General features: G+C 40.7%; 2 protein-coding genes across 38 annotated transcripts in view; both read left to right on the top strand.

The window, feature by feature from the left end:
* ASNS (asparagine synthetase (glutamine-hydrolyzing)) overlaps positions 1 to 17,112 on the top strand; it is a 164,369-nt gene that overhangs the window by 131,536 nt on the left and 15,721 nt on the right. For 36 of the 37 annotated variants that reach the window (XM_081531588.1, XM_081531566.1, XM_081531576.1 and 33 more), the window contains 7 exons: positions 3,338 to 3,465; positions 4,416 to 4,542; positions 5,854 to 5,960; positions 6,444 to 6,544; positions 7,867 to 7,948; positions 8,037 to 8,192; positions 8,717 to 9,055. In XM_081531588.1, the coding sequence (XP_081387714.1) occupies positions 3,338 to 3,465; positions 4,416 to 4,542; positions 5,854 to 5,960; positions 6,444 to 6,544; positions 7,867 to 7,948; positions 8,037 to 8,192; positions 8,717 to 8,926 (911 nt within the window). In that variant the 3' untranslated portion in view covers positions 8,927 to 9,055. Of the gene's footprint in view, positions 1 to 3,337; positions 3,466 to 4,415; positions 4,543 to 5,853; positions 5,961 to 6,443; positions 6,545 to 7,866; positions 7,949 to 8,036; positions 8,193 to 8,716; positions 9,056 to 12,535; positions 12,834 to 17,112 lie in introns of those variants that run through there. The other variant, XR_014066098.1, reaches the window with a different exon arrangement.
* Positions 12,542 to 17,112, top strand: part of LOC145522701 (uncharacterized) — a 514,463-nt gene continuing 509,892 nt past the window's right edge. The window contains exon 1 of the mRNA XM_081531624.1: positions 12,542 to 12,639. Within this exon, the coding sequence (XP_081387750.1) occupies positions 12,563 to 12,639 (77 nt within the window). The 5' untranslated portion in view covers positions 12,542 to 12,562. The remainder of the gene's footprint in view (positions 12,640 to 17,112) is intronic.

Below are 17,112 nucleotides of genomic sequence, written 5' to 3'. Positions count from 1 at the left end.
CCATTATAGGACGAAAAAGTTTTCTGTAAGTTGTTTTCAATATTCAAAATAATACAGCAACTTAAAGTTATACTATAATTATAATGGCATGAGTGAGCTAGTAAACATGTTTTAGAATGTTCATGTCTTCCTACTCCATAGTCTTGATGTAAGCCCTAGAATGTGTAGTGTTTTTTGTTGTTGTTCAGTTACTCACTAAGTTGTATCCAACTCTTTGCAACACCATGGACTGCAGCACGCCAGGCTTCCCTGTCCTCACTATCTCCCGGAGTTTGCACAAACTCATGTCCAAGATGCCATCCAACCATCTCATCCTCTGTCATCCCCTTCTCCTGCTGCCCTCAATCTTTCCCAGCATCAGGCTCTTTTCCAGTAAGTCAGCTCTTCACATCAGGTGGCCAAAGTATTGGCACTTTAGCTTCCACATCAGTCCTTACAATGAATATTCAGGGTTGATTTCCTTTATGATGGACTAGTTTGATCTCCTTGCTGTCCAAGGGACTCTCAAGAGTCTTCTCCAACACCACAGTTCAAAAGAATCAATTCTTTGGCATAGTGGCTTTTAACCAATTCAAGTACTGTTGCCATTATGATAGGTTAACTGTTAGATTTTTCTTACTCGAGATGATTTTCAGTTTTTAAAACTTGGGGATTTTAAAGGCAAAACTCTAATCTTGGTGCTTAGGAGGATGTAAATCATATCTGCTCCTCTCTTAGGTTCAGTTCAGTTCAGTTCAGTTGCTCAGTCGTGTCTGACTCTGCGACCCCATGAACTGCAGCACGCCAGGCCTCCTTGTCCACCACCAGCTGCCGGAGTTTACTCAAACTCATGTCCATTGAGTTGGTGATGCCATCCAACCATCTCATCCTTTGTCGTCCCCTTCTCCTCCTGCCCTCAATCTTTCCCAGCATCAGGGTCTTTTCCAATGAGTCAGCCCTTTGCATGAGGTGGCCAAAATATTGTCAACATCAGTCCTTCCAATGAACACCCAGGACTGATCTCCTTTAGGATGGACTAGTTGGATCTCCTTGCAGTCCAAGGGACCCTCAAGAGTCTTCTCCAACACCACAGTTCAAAAGCATCAATTCTTCTGTGCTCAGCTTTCTTTATATTCCAACTCTCACATCCATACATGACCACTGGAAAAACCATAGCCTTGACTAGATGGACCTTTGTTGACAAAGTAATGTCTCTGCTTTTCACTATGCTGTCTAGGTTGGTCATAACTTTCCTTCCAAGGAGTAAGCATCTTTTAATTTCATGGTTGCAATCACCATCTGCAGTGATTTTGGAGCCCAGAAAAATAAAGTCAGCCACTGTTTCCCCATCTATTTGCCATGAAGTGATGGGACCGGATGCCATGATCTTAGTTTTCTGAATGTTGAGCTTTAAGCCAACTTTTTCACTCTCCTCTTTCACTTTCATCAAGAGGCTGTTTAGTTCTTCTTCACTTTCTGCCATAAGGGTGGTGTCATCTGCATATCTGAGGTTATTGATATTTCTCCTGGCAATCTTGATTCCAGCTTGTGCTTCCTCCAGCCTAACGTTTCTCATGATGTACTCTGCATATAAGTTAAATAAGCAGGGTGACAATATACAGCCTTGACGTACTCCTTTTCCTATTTGGAACCAATCTGTTGTTCCATGTCCAGTTCTAACCGTTGCTTCCTGACCTGCATTCAGGTTTCTGAAGAGGCAGGTCAGGTGATCTGGTATTCCCATCTCTTTCACAATTTTCCTCAGTTTTATTGTAATTCACACAGTCAAAGGCTTTGGCATAGTCAATAAAGCAGAAATAGATGTTTTTCTGGAACTCTCTTGCTTTTTCGATGATCCAGCGGATGTTGGCAATTTGATCTCTGGTTCCTCTGCCTTTTCTAAAACCAGCTTGAACATCTGGAAGTTCACAGTTCATGTATTGTTGAAGCCTGGCTTGGAGAATTTTGAGCATTACTTTACTAGCGTGTGAGATGAGTGCAATTGTGAGGTAGTTTAAGCATTCTTTGGCATTGCCTTTCTTTGGGATTGGAATGAAAACTGACCATTTCCAGTCCTGTGGCCACTGATGAGTTTTCCAAATTTGCTGACATATTGAGTGTAACACTTTCATAGCAGCATCTTTTAGGATTTGAAATAGCTCAACTGGAATTCCATCACCTCCACTAGCTTTGTTCGTAGTGATGCTTCCTAAGGCCCACTTGACTTCACATTCCAGGATGTCTGGCTCTAGGTGAGTGTGAGTGATCACACCTTCATGATTATGTGGTTCGTGAAGATTTTTTTGTACAGTTTTTCTGTGTATTCTTGCCACCTCTTCTTAATATCTTCTGCTTCTGTTTAGTCCATACCATTTCTGTCCTTTATTGAGCCCATCTTTGCATGAAATGTTCCCTTGGTATCTCTAATTTTCTTGAAGAGATCTCTAGTCTTTCCCATTCTATTGTTTTCCTCTATTTCTTTGTATTGAATGCTGAGGAAGGCTTTCTTATCTCTCCTTGCTATTTTTTGGAACTCTGCATTCAAATGGGTATATCTTTCCTTTTCTCCTTTGCCTTTCACCTCTCTTCTTTTCACAGCTATTTGTAAGGCCTCCTCAGACAGCCATTTTGCTTTTTTGCATTTCTTTTTCTTGGGGGTGGTCTTACTCCCTGTCTCCTGTACAGTGTCACCAACCTCCATTCATAGTTCATCAGGCACTCTGTCTATCAGATCTAGTCCCTTAAATCTATTTCTCACTTCCACTGTGTAGTCATAAAGGATTTGATTTAGGTCATACCTGAATGTTCTAGTGGTTTTCCCCACTTCATTCAATTTAAATCTGAATTTGGCAATAAGGAGTTCATGATCTGAGCCATAGTCAGCTCCCAGTCTTGTTTTTGCTGACTATATAGAGCTTCTCCATCTTTGGCTACAAAGGATATAATCGATCTGATTTTGGTGTTGACCATCTGGTGATGTCCACGTGTAGAGTCTTCTCTTGTGTGGTTGGAAGAGGGTGTTTGGTATGACCAGTGCATTCTCTTGGCAGAACTCTATTAGCCTTTTCCCTGCTTCATTCTGTACTCCAAGGCCAAATTTGCCTGTTACTCCAGGTGTTTCTTGACTTCCTACTTTTGCATTCCAGTCCCCTATAATGAAAAGGACATCTTTTTGAGGTGTTAGTTCTGAAAAGTTTTGTAGGTCTTCTTAGAACCGTTCAACTTCAGCTTCTTCAGCATTCCTGGTCAGGGCATAGACTTGGATTACCGTGATACTGAATGATTTGCCTTGGAAACAAAGAGATCATTCTGTCATTTTTAAGGCCCATAACCACCACACTTTCTGTCTTGATCATAGGTGGCTTGGATTCCAGTTTGGTTGCTGCCACTCTGTTGAAGCAGCTAAAAGAGGCCCAAGTACAGTACTCTCTCCAGACATTTGCAATTGGCATGGAAGACAGTCCCGATTTATTAGCTGCTAGAAAAGTAAGACACTGCCTTTTCCTGTTAGGTAGTTAAGACAGACTTGTTAATAATTGATGGTTCTATTCTTTGCTGCTGTATTGACTTAGGTAATTGTTTTGAATTAAATATATTAAAATGGAATGAAACACCTATTGAAAATCACTTGTGATACACACTGTATGTTGGGTACTTTTATCTTCTATGGGCCACACAATCCTCATAAAGCCTAATGATGGTAATCCTGTCCTTATAAGATACTGTGTTTAGGACTGTGGGCAGAGAGAACATTGTACACATTCAGTGTGAGGCAGACCTTGTTCCCACTCTGATGGAATTTCCATAGAGTGAATGAGAAAGATCAAGAGTGGTCCAAAAGCCAGTTGACTGATGCTGAATGAATCTGCAAGAGCCAGAGAAAACTGAATGAGGGGAGGGGCCATTTAATTTAGGAATAGCATTCTAGATGTAAAATGAGGCATTGCAGGAGGGCCAAAAGGAGATAAAACCAGCATGAGGGGAGTGGAGGGCATGCTTGTTAGGGTGAAGTCTTGGAGTGAGAAGGGTAGGCAGGAAGTCTACCTCTTGTGGTCAGTGGAGGGCAGACACTGGAGGGGACGGGGGAGCCAGACTAATGGGGCTTGTATGCAGTGGCCTGGAGAATCATTTCCCCTTACTGTGGTGGCCTGTGAAATCATTTCCTCTTAGTTTGTCTTATTTGTTTTCCACCATTGTTAATTCATGATGTGTTATAAACTACTGGTTCATTTTTGAGAATTTTCCTTTTCTGGAACTTCCTGGTGGTCTCGTAGTTAAGACTGAGCTTCCAATGCAAGAGCCATGAGCTTGATCCCTGGTCGGGGACCTAAGATCCCACATACTATATGAAATGGCCAAAAAAACCACAGCTTTTTCGTGAAAGAGTCGTCCTTTTCTTTAAAGAACAAGCATATGCATATTTTTTGTGTAATCAGGTGGCAAATCATATTGGGAGCGAACACCATGAAGTCCTCTTTAACTCTGAGGAAGGCATTCAGGTCCTGGATGAAGTCATATTTTCCTTGGAAACTTACGATATTACAACAGTCCGTGCTTCAGTAGGTAAGGTGTTTTATGATCCCCCAAAGATTTTAATACTGAAAAGAGTATAAGGTTTAAAAACTACTATTTCAAGCAGTTGTTTAAAGAACAATACTCAAGAATGAACTCAGGTAAAATTCCTCTGTTATCAGTTGTTGAAGACGAAACGATTTAAGAATTCCTTAAGAATTAAGGATATATAGTTAAACTTCCACATTTTGGTATCATTATTTATATTTCTTCAAAGAGTAGATACATAGTTTTCTGTACCCTCTTTCCCCCTATTTCTCTGTATAAAAGTTTGTCGGACTATACGTTCTAACTAGTTTCTGTAAGGAATCCTCGTTTTAGATATATTTTGGTAAATAGTCCATCAATAACTATTATTGTCTGGGAATAAATACTTGCTTTACCCTGGGAATAAATACTTGCTTTACCCTGTGGATACATACTGAGATCATAATTATACTCCGAATCAGACTGGTCTAATATTGCTGAGCCTCTAAACGCTACTGGCTTAGACTTCACCTCTCTTTTAAGGAACTCGGAATCCAGTAGGATTCCACTGCAAAGTTTAGAGTCTGCATTCTCATGCTTTAAACTTTGCAGTAGCATCACTGGGGTGCTCTCTCTCCCAAAGGAGCAAAAATGATTTCTTGAAGGGCAAAAATCTTAGGTATTACAGTGGTCTCTGGCTTTCCAAAGTACTTAGACAGATATACAGTATTTCTGGTACTAATATTTCATTGGTGAAGGAGATTAGGGGAAAAGATCTAAAAAGTATCACTAGGGAGGTGATCATGAAAAAACCCGTTAAGAACATACTAGTTTACAGGGCTGTGGAGCAGGAACCAACCAGCATCTTTTAACATGCTTTGCTGTATTTGAAATACGCTGAATGCGAAGTAAGTATGAGGGAAGAAGCCCCAAATTAAAATTAAGCTACCAAAATCCCAACTTACTATTTTCATGTAGTGATACTAGTGTGAGAGTTATCAAACTTAAGACATTTGAGTCATTGTTCAGCAGCATATTTTTAACATTGTTTAGCAAAATTTTCAGATAGACATTCTTGGTCTGAGAGCAGGAATATTTAAAAATCTATGTATAAAATTATGAAAGGGCTATATCATCACAGCAGTACAACTTTTAGATTAAGTACATATAAGTGGCTTGCATTGTAGATAAAAGGTCATTACTTTGCAAACTACTTCACAATAACAGAGTCTAATCTAATAGCAAAGCTTGCCACCATTTTCAGAAACCAAATAAGAGGCATTTTTGGTAGAGGGTTACATGGACATTAACAATAATTTCTGTCTCTTGTTTAAGGTATGTACTTAATTTCTAAGTACATTCGGAAGAACACAGATAGCGTGGTGATCTTCTCTGGAGAAGGTTCAGATGAACTTACACAGGGTTATATATATTTTCACAAGGTATGCATTCTCAAATGGAAGGATATTGGTCCTAGGGGAAGAAAAGTATGAATTATTTGACCATTTTCTATTGTCTTTTTGATATAACAGTAACACTTGGAATATTTTTTGAGGCATTTGAGAAAATCTGATAGTGTCTGTATTTGTTCGGGCGAGAAAGGAGTCTTAATCGTGTCAGATAATACCCAATTTTTAAAAAACTAGTTAACATAAGAATCACATTTCTGGTATTTCTTAGCCCCCTGTTGTCTTATGGGCTTGGACAACGTGAACCTGTCATTTTATCTGTTGGTTCTAGCAGTCTTGGAGCGGGGGAAGGCATGCTTTATAAAGCATTTACTTTCTTCCCTAAGCTTTGATGTTTTTTTGTCTTACCCACCTTTAGAGTTGGAGTTGTATGCAAGAATAAGAAATAAGAAATTTTATGTACCAAAAGCGAAGCTTGAAGGGTGTATTTTTAACTTCAGCTCTGTTTGTAAACAGGCTCCTTCCCCGGAGAAAGCCGAGGAGGAGAGTGAGCGGCTTCTAAGGGAACTCTACTTATTTGATGTTCTCCGAGCAGATCGAACTACTGCGGCCCATGGGTATCTTGATATTTTAGGAAGTGATTATAAAAATAACCTCAAAAAACAAAAGGCTTCTTTTCATTTAGTATATGCTGTAAAGTATTTCTTTTATAGAAAAGATGAAGCTTGTCTCTTAGTGCAGAGGGAGTAAGCGGAATCAGAGTGCTGTTGTCAGGGTGAGAGTATATGGATAGGTGGCTTCAGGTGGAGTTTCTGTCTTGAAAACAACATTCTGCCCACTTCTGGGCAGCTGAAAGGGAAGACACTTACAGCTCTTTTGGGTCTTATTAAGAGAAATAAAGCTTATACAGCTTCATGTAGTTTAGTGAGCCTTTAGTGCTTGCTTGCCATATTTGTTTGATGCTGTGGTTACCATGTAGGGGAGAGGGAAGTGAAGATGCAAGAGATTTGATTAGCTTATAAAATAGGTTTCTTTGGTATCATTTCTAATTATTGAAAGTTACCACTTTTTAAAGCTGGTCATTTAAAGACTCTTAACCATATGTGATGGGGCTTCCCTGATGACTCAGTGGTAAAGAATCCCCCTGCCCAATGCGAGTGGCAGGTTCAATCCCTGGGTCAGAAAGGTCCCCTGGAGAAGGAAATGGCAACCCACTGCTTCAGCATTCTTGCCTGGGAAATCCCATGAACAGAGGAGCTTGGTTGGGTACAGGCCATGAGGTCGCAGAAGAGTCAGGTACAACTTAGTGACTAAACAATATCAACAACTGTATGTGATAAACAATCTTTTTTGGCTGCTTCTACCAAATCACACTAGGTTAGAAAATAATAGGAGGTTGGAGAATGAACTGAATTCAGACATTTTTATTGCTAATTGATTAATAACTTATATTCAGTATAAATCATTGTTCCATGGTGTTTCATCAGAGGTCACATCATCTGTTTTTTGAACCCTGGTTAGGACAGGTAGATAGGGTAATAACCACAGATTGGTGTTACAGTTTTTAACAGGATAATAGATAGTCTCACCTAGAAAAAACTATGACTCAGAAAAGTCTAGGCAAAGTCCATTCTTAATGTTCAGATCACTCATAATTCTTTTTCTGATTTTTGAGATATTTAATAGATTACAGAAGGGAAAGTAAAAGTAATTATTCTCCAGTAGTTTGTTTCACTCCCTAGATGACATAATACATATTTTGAATGAAGGTTTTTGTACTCATGCATTTAGTGTAGGGCAGTTATGTAGGACTGTAAAAATGACTTTATGATCTTAACATTATTTAGAGGCTGGGTGAATTCCTAGGAAACTAAATCAGAGTCTAAACTGACAGGCACTAAAGATCCATTTTGATTTAGATTTTCTTTTCCTTTTTAAGCCTTGAATTGAGAGTCCCTTTCTTGGATCATCGCTTTTCTTCCTACTACTTGTCTCTGCCACCAGATATGAGAGTTCCCAAGGTGGGTAAATCAACTTAAGGTAAAAACTGTCCATTGATACTGGTCATATTTAGAACTTTTACTGATACTCCTTTCATTTTCATGTCAGAATGGGATAGAAAAGCATCTCCTGAGAGAGACATTTGAGGACTCCAATCTGATACCTAAAGAGATTCTCTGGCGACCAAAAGAAGCCTTCAGTGATGGAATAACCTCTGTTAAAAATTCCTGGTATAGGATTTTACAGGACTATATTGAACATCAGGTATCATATCTTTTAAAAGTATATTTTCTGGAATCAGACAATTGGATGCAAAGTTGTGATTACTGTTCATTTTGTATTTAATTTAAATGTTTTGTGACTGTAGGAGGGATTCCCTATAAATAATACTTCTTTTAAATTTCAAGAATTCTGTAAAAATTAAGTAGCATGAACGATTATAAGTAGCATCTAGAATAGAGAGAGGAGACTTACTGGTCCTCTCTGACTTTTATCTTACACATTTTGGGGCACCAGTTGGGTGCCAGACTTACGCACAAAAGAATCAAACACTTAGAGCCACCACTTTGGAGAACTATGTATGTGAATGTTCCTTAAAGGTCACTGCAGCTATGTATGTACATTAGGGTATTTTAGCATTTTCTAAGAGATTAAGAGTCTCTCAGTATTCAGAGATGTCTTTTCTTTCTATTTTTTGTTTGATTTTTGTTTTTGTGAAACCAAATTAAATACATATATTTCTGTCCCATTTAAAAGGCCATCTTGCTTCTATCCTGTTACTCTTACAGGTTGATGATGCAGCGATGGCAAGCGCAGCCCAGAAATTTCCCATCAATACCCCCAAAACAAAAGAAGGCTATTACTACCGTCAGATCTTTGAACACCACTACCCGGGCCGTGCCGACTGGCTGCCCCATTACTGGATGCCCAGGTGGACCAGTGCCACGGACCCTTCTGCCCGCACTCTGACCCATTACAAGGCCACTGCCAAAGCTTAGGCACTCGCTGAGCCCTGGAGTCAAAGTAATCATTTCTTCTCCTTGTGAAGGGTAGGGGTCTTGAGGGCAGGAAGGGCCAACCACCCAGGCTTGCTTGGGTGTGAAAAAATAAAAGTCTTAAATCGGAAACATTGCTGTAGTTATTTATATTCATGCAGGCTTATGACCAGAGGTAGCTAGAAACTGAACAGCTTTTACTGTATCACAGGAAGGTAGAGAGTGAGATAGGGGAGGGGAAACCATCTGATGGCTGGGAGACCTCACACACCCTCTCCCGTAGAAGACTTCCGGGTCTCATGCCGGTAGGGCATCCTTATGGTCCTCACCTCATCTGAATGTGGTCCTCCTCTGGCTTCCTCCGTTAGTTCTCTCTGCATTCCCAACAGCTGGCTAGTTACGCTCTGGAGAGGTGAGTAACTTGTAAGACTTGGACAGCTCTGTTTTGTAAAATAGGTTGACTGGAAACTGCACAGTGTAAAAGTTGAGGATTATGTTTTATTAGGTGGAGTCTCTAACTTTAAGCCCTGCAGACAGCCTCTCAGAGGGCTCTAAGGGACCACTCTAGAGAGGTAAGGGAAGAGGTAGGATATACAGGAGTTTTGTAGTCTGGCATATCAACAGATGACTAGTAGAGAAATCCAGGTATGTCAAGTTAATGAATTTAGCACTTTTCTAGGTATGGGGAGATGCAAGAGTCTGGCCTCATTGAAATGATTCCTTTGATGTGCACCTCAGCTGTCAAGGGCCAGTATCCTGCTTTTCTCCATCCTGAACTCCTCAGGGTGTACAGTTGGGTGGCAGGTGGCTGATAGCTTAATGGCTGCAATATCCTTTATTTACTGACACATCAGGCAACATTTTTCATCCATGGATAGTAATTTACATTTTATTCTGTTGATCTGATATCTCTCCTGGAACTATTGTTGTAAATTGGGAGTCAGCAGGCTTTTTCAGGACTAAACAGTAAATGTTTTAGGACTTATAGACTTCTGTTGGAGCTGTTCAGCTCTGCCATTATGGTGTAAAAGCAGCCACAGATGATATGGAAATTCGTGGGCAAGGCCATGATAGGCACACACATAGGCATGGCTGTGTTCTATTAAAACTTAGAAAAACAAGCAGTGGGCTAGATACAGCCCATAGGTCATAGTTTACCAAGCCCTGTTCCAGAGCCACGTGTTTCTCATAAAAGGGAAAAGCATTCTGAACCCAGTTGGAGGAAGAGAAAATGTAACAATGAACAGGTCAACTTTCATCTGAATGCTGTTTGGTTGGTTAGGGACAGGATTGTGAAATCAATTTTAAAGGTGAGTTTAGTTATTAGAAATTTTTGAAGGGGAAACTCCTGGTGCACAGGTATATACAAGAATGCTTGATGGAAAGAGTGAGTAAGCCAGGAATTTAGCCAGTAAGTTGGAAACTGGACACTATTTAAGGTGAGCTGCAGGCCTTCGCTTATTTTTACAAAGTCTCTAAATATACTTTGACATAAATCATACCCATGTCGTCTTTGGTCAGTCTCCCAAGGTAATAGAAGTAAAAGCAAAAAGAAACAAGTGGGACCTAATCAAACACACAAGCTTTTTGTACAGCAGAGAAAACCATAAAATGAGAAGATGACCTATGGAATGGGAGAAAATGTTTGCAAATGATGCGGTGGACAAGGGCCTAATTTCCAAAATAACAACCCAATTGAAAAATGGGCAGAAGATCTAAATAGATATTTCTCCAAAGAAGACATTCAGATGGCTAATGGGCAACACCATTAATTATTAGAGAAATGCAAATAAAAACTGCAATGAGATATCACCTCACACTGGTCAGAATGGCCAGTATTAAAAAGTCTACAAATAACAGATGCTAGAGAGAGTGTGAAGGAAAGGAAACCCTCTTGGTGGGTTGGTGGGAATGTAAACTGGTACAGCCACTATGAAGAACTGTATGGAGGTTCTTCAGTGAAAAATAGTTGCCATATGATCCAGCGATCCCAGTCCTGGGCATATATTTAAAGAAAACTAATTCAAAAACATACATGCATCCTAATGTTCAAAGCAGCACTATTTACAATAGCCAAAACATAGAAACAACCTAAATGCCCATCAACAGATGAATGGATAAAGAAGATGTGGCATACAGTCACACACAAACACTGGAATATTCAGTTAGGTTGCTCAGTTGTGTCCAACTCTTTGTGACCCCACGGACTGCGGTACACCAGGCTTCCTTGTCCATCACCAACTCCCAGAGCTTACTCAAACTCATGTCCATCCAGTTGGTGATGCCATCCAACCATCTCATCCTCTGTCATCCCCTTCTCGCCTTCAATCATGCCCAGCATCAGAGTCTTTTCAAAGGAGTCAGTTCTTTGCATCAGGTGGCCAATGTATTGGAGTTTCAGCTTCAGCATCAGTCCTTCCAGTGAATATTCAGGACTGATTTCCTCGAGGATGGACTGGTTGGATCTCCTTGGAGCCCAAGGGACTCTCGAGTTTTCTCCAACACCACAATTCAAAAGCATCGATTCTTCAGCGCTCAGCTTTCTTTATAGTCCAACAACTCTCACATCCATACATGACTGTTGGAAAAACCAAAGCTTTGACTAGATGGACCTTTGTTAGCAAAGTAATGTCTGCTTTTTAATATGCTGTCTAGGTTGGTCATAACTTTTCCTCCAAGGAGCAAGCATCTTTTAATTTCATGGCTGCAGTCACCATCTGCAGTGATTTTGGAGCCCAAGAAAATGAAGTCTGTCACTGTTTCCATTGTTTCCCCATCTTTTTGCCATGGAGTGATGGAACCAGATGCCATGATCTTACTTTTCTGAATGTTGAGTTTTAAGCCAAAATTTTCACTCTCCTCTTTCACTTTCATCAAGAGGCTCTTTAGTTCTTTTCTTTCTGCCATAAGGGTGGTGTCATCTGCATATCTAAGGTAATTGATCTTTCTCCTGGAAATCTGGATTCCAACTTGTGCTTCATCCAGTCCAGCATTTCTCATGATGTACTCTGTATATAAGTTAAATAAGCGGGGTGACAATATACAGCCTTGACACTCCTTTCCCGATTTGGAGCCAGTCCATTGTTCCATGTCCAGTTCTAACTGTAGCTTCTTGAGAACTGTAGCTTCTCTGTGTGTGTGTGTATATATATATATGTATATATATGAGAATGTATATATATACATATGTGAGCTGTTGCCTTAGTTTGGTCTGAAGTCTGGTAGATCCTTGGAGGGGTGTCCTCATAGGAGGAAAAAGCAGCCATACGGAGGCAGTTCCATGTGGCTCTAAATCTGTGCAGTGGATAAACCACAACATCAAGCACACCTACCAGCTTGTCTAGTATTAATACTTTATTGCATTAACTCATTCAGTGAGTTAACCTTCACTCTGAGGAAGTGGGGAAGATTTTACTTTCTGAAAGTGGCCACAGCAGTTATTTCTAGTCCCACAGACTGCCAGAGCTTTGCTGTCCCTCTCAAGAGGCAGTCTTGCCCATTGTCATGAGCCTGGGCAGAATTTTTTGAGTGCCTTGACTAGTAGAATCGATTAGTAAGTGACTTCTGAGGCTAGGTCACACAAGGCATTTTGTCTCTGCTTTTTCTCTCTAGATGTGTGTTGTAAGCAATCCCGGCCACATGGAGAAGCCGTGTATAAGAGTTAGGGCTGTCAGTCCCAGCCACCATCTCAGTCAGAGTCCATCACCAGATGTGGGGTGAGTGAACCTCCAGATGATTTCAGCTCCTAGTCTGAGCCTGCCAGCTGAGACCTCAGTTGTGGGGAGCAGAAATAAGCCATCCAGGCTGTGCTCTGTCCAGATTCCTGACTGATCAGTCTGTGAGCCTAGTAAATGGTCATTGGACACCATTACATTTTGAGAAGATTTCCTACACAGAGTAGCTGGAACAGGTAAGCCCCGTTATGTCTATTTGACAAAGGTTAAGTCACTTCCCAGAGGCTTCCCAGGTGGCACTAGTGGTCAAGAATCCACCTGCCAATGCAGGAGACTAGAGGAGGGTTCGATCCCTGGGTAGGGAAGATCCCCTGGAGCAGGAAATGGAAACCAACTCCAGTTTTCTGGCCTGGAAAATCCCATGGACAGAGGAGCTTGGTGAACTACAGTCCATGGGACCACAAAGCATCGTACACAGCTAAGTGACTGAGTGCGCACGTGCACACACACACACACACGTCACTTGTCAAAATCATTTGGATAATTACTAAGTGGTGAAGTCTCAAGTTAGCCAGACAGATTGGCTCCAGAGACTTTGTGGTGTTCTTTTCTGACGATCCTCCCATTGCCAGCATGAAACTGCAGCCTGAGTCTCTGTTGTGAATTAGGAACTAGGGGAAGGGGCCTTCTTGGGCTTGACTTGGGAGCAAGAGCAGGGAGAGCTGGGTTACTTTCCAGGGCAGCACAGTGATGATAATCATTTTCTATAAAGGGTTAGCGGAGAAGGCAATGGCACCCCACTCCAGTACTCTTGCTTGGAAAATCCCATGGACGGAGGAGCCTGGTAGGCTACGGTCCATGGGGTCGCTAAGAGTCGGACACGACTGAGCGCTTCACTTTCACTTTTCCCTTTCATGCACTGGAGAAGGAAATGGCAACCCACTCCAGTATTCTTGCCTGGAGAATCCCAGGGATGGCGGAGCCTGGTGGGATGGCGGAGCCTGGTGGGCTGCCGTCTGTGGGGTCGCACAGAGTCGGACACGACTGAAGCGACTTAGCAGTAGCAGCAGTATAAAGGGTTAGATGATGAGAAAACAATCCAAATTTTCAGTGCATTTCAATAACAAGTGTTATTTCTTGCTCAAACTGTATGTTGATCTGGGCCTCTGGTGGGTTCTGCTTAGTGTTGAAGGGTCATATCACTCTGAGATCCAGTTGGTGGAAACGAAATTTGACTAACACTTCCATGAACAGCAAAGCAGGGGATAAAGACTGGTGAATCATGTGCCACAACTTAGATCTTCCACCCTGCAGGGACACATCACTTTTCACAGGTCAAAGCAAGTCATGCAACTACTCCTAACTTCAAGGTTGCACCTGCCAGAAAGGGAAGTCAAATATTTTTGAACAGTACTAACAACTCCCCAAATCCACCCTTCAGTCACCAAATACTCAGTTCACTCTCATTCCTGCACACAAAATACACTCATCCCTTTTTCAAGAGTGACAACCAAGAATTCCATCTTATCATGGCCACATGCCCAGAGTTGAGGATTACTGGGTGACAGACTGTAGTGCAAGGTGGCACCTCCTCATGAACTTATAAGAAAAGTTACCTGTTCCCCATCTGTTCAATATATAACAGGAGGGCAGTAACAGAATAACAAAACATATATTCTATTTGAAAAGGGTAGAATGGGAGACATACAGCAAAGCCTGGTGGGCAGCAATTCTGACCCCCTGCTCATCATTTTGAGTGCTCTTACCCAGAGGCTCCAGCAGAAAATTGCCCCTCAAGGATCATCAGCAGCCAAGACAACAGTGTGCTGGCAGAAGGAGGCAGGGGTGAGAGAGCTGAGGAAACTTCTGCCTGGGCATAGGTGGAAGTGAGGAGTGCTTTTAGGAGGGGAAGCTGACTTCTAGCAATAAAATTAACTCATGCTGTCCTAATTTTTCTTACCCAGAACCAAAGGTCACCTTTTCTGAATTCCAGAGACTGCTTTTAAAGCTATAATCAATCTTCACTATGGCTCTGTGAGGTATATGCTGTGGAGCTCGTCCACATTCTCTAGATGAGAGTGGTGCTGAGGTGTTATGTCATATGCCCCAGTTAGTGTAGCTAACTGGTAGTCAGAGTGAGGTATTTGATCCCAGGTTCCAGAATTTTAGGGCCTTTGAGCTTAACCCCTTCTCTGTCTTACCCTTCAAAGACTTAGGGTATAGAATATAATTATGTGCATGGAAAACTTCCATAATTTTTCTCTAATTCTGTATTTCAAATGGGATTATATGTTCCATTTAATGGATAGCTTGTAAGTTATTTAACATATCTACTAATTTAAGCATGAGAGAATTTCTTTTTAAAAATTTTGAAGAAACTTTGTAATGAACACAAAGAAACACATATTGCTTAGTTCAATTTAGATTTTATGTGATTTAGATCTTATGTGAACTCTTACTTAATCTCAGGCCCTAGCTAGCCAGTAAATGGATGTCAGAAATTAATTTATAATCCACTTTGAAACTTGGAGAATTTCTAGTAATGCTAAGGAAAAATTCATACTTCAATTGTTAGTGTATCTTAGAAATTGGTTGTTGCTGTATAAAATATTTCATTTCTGGAGGCTAGTATAGCACAGAAACCACAAGGTGGCAGCCAAGACACACAATTTTCACTCCAGACAGTTTCATCAATTTCTCAAATGCTGTAATGTGGACAAATTTTTATACCAAATTTGAGAGATGACATATTCTTTTCATGAAATAAACCCCAGCACAGAAGCTCCATAGTTTGTTATAGGTAATAAGTGAGCAGTTTCAGGCCATTATAAGCTATATATGTATTTTTTTTCCTAAACTTTCTATCTCCCTCCTCTTTGATCCACCATCCTAAACACACCTGTATAAAGTGTGTTCTTTTTTTTTTTTCCTCTTCGCAACATCGTCTTAATTTTATTTATTTATTTTTTTTAATTTTTTTTATTTTATAAATTTATTTATTTTAGTTGGGGGCTAATTACTTTACAATATTGTAATAGTTTTTGCCATACATTGACATGAATCAGCCATGGGTTTACATGTGTTCCCCTTCCTGGACCCCCCACCCACCTCCCTCCCCATCCCATCCCTCTGGGTCATCCCATTGCCCCGGCCCTGAGCCCTTGTCTCATGCATCGAACATGGAATGGTGTTCTGTTTCACATATGATAATATACATGTTTCAATGCTATTCTCCCAGAATGTCCCACCCTCACCTTCTCCCTCAGAGTCCATAAAATTGTTCCATGCATCTGTGTCTCTTATTCTGTCTCGCATATAGGGTTATCGTTACCATCTTTCAAATTCCATATATATGCATTAGTATACTGAATTGTTGTTTTTCTTTCTGGCTTACTTCACTCTGTATAATGGGCTCCAGTTTCATCCATCTCAGTAGAACCGATTCAAATGTATTTTTTTTAATGGCTGAGTAATATTCCATTGTGTATATGTACCACAGCTTCCTTATCCATTCGTCTGCTGATGGACATCTAGGTTGCTTCCGTGTCCTGGCTATTGTAAACAGTGCTGCGATGAACATTGGGGTACACGCGTCTCTTTCAATTCTGGTTTCCTTGGTGTATATGCCCAGCAATGGGATTGCTGGGTCATATGGCAGTTCTATTCCCAGTTTTTTAAGGAATCTCCACACTGTTCTCCATAGTGGCTGTACTAGTTTGCATTCCCACCAACAGTGTAAGAGGGTTCCCTTTTCTCCACACCCTCTCCAGCATTTATTGCTTGTAGACTTTTGGATAGCAGCCATTGTGACTGGTGTGAAATGGTACCTCATTGTGGTTTTGATTTGCCTTTCTCTAATAATGAGTGGTGTTGAGCATCTTTTCGTGTGTTTGTTAGCCATCTGTATTTCTTCTTTGGAGAAATGTCTGTTTAGTTCTTTGGCCCATTTTTTGATTGGGTTGTTTATTTTTCTGGAATTCAGCTGCAGAAGTTGCTTGTATATTTTTGAGATTAATTGTTTGTCTGTTGCTTCGTTTGCTCTTATTTTCTCCCATTCTGAAGGCTGTCTTTTCACCTTGCTTATAGTTTCCTTCATTGTGCAAAAGCTTTTAATTTTAATTAGGTCCCATTTGTTTATTTTTGCTTTTATTTCCAATATTCTGGGAGGTGGGTCATGGAGGATCCTGCTGTGATTTATGTTGGAGAGTGTTTTGCCTATGTTTTCCTCTAGGAGTTTTATAGTTTCTGGTCTTACGTTTAGATCTTTAATCCATTTTGAGTTTATTTTTGTGTATGGTGTTAGGAAGTGTTCTAGTTTCATTCTTTTACAAGTGGTTGACCAGTTTTCCCAGCACCACTTGTTAAAGAGATTGTCTTTTCTCCATTGTATATTCTTGCCTCTTTTGTCGAAGATAAGGTGTCCATATGTGCGTGGGTTTATCTCTGGGCTTTCTATTTTGTTCCATTGATCTATATTTCTATCTTTGTGCCAGTACCATACTGTCTTGATGACTG

The sequence above is a fragment of the Giraffa tippelskirchi genome, chromosome 10 (genome assembly GCF_054371585.1).
Source record: "Giraffa tippelskirchi isolate mGirTip1 chromosome 10, T2T-mGirTip1v1.2.pri, whole genome shotgun sequence".
Taxonomy (NCBI): Eukaryota; Metazoa; Chordata; class Mammalia; order Artiodactyla; family Giraffidae; genus Giraffa; species Giraffa tippelskirchi.
The sequence above is the reverse complement of the archived record's forward strand: the minus strand, read 5'-3'. Positions and strand labels throughout refer to the sequence as shown.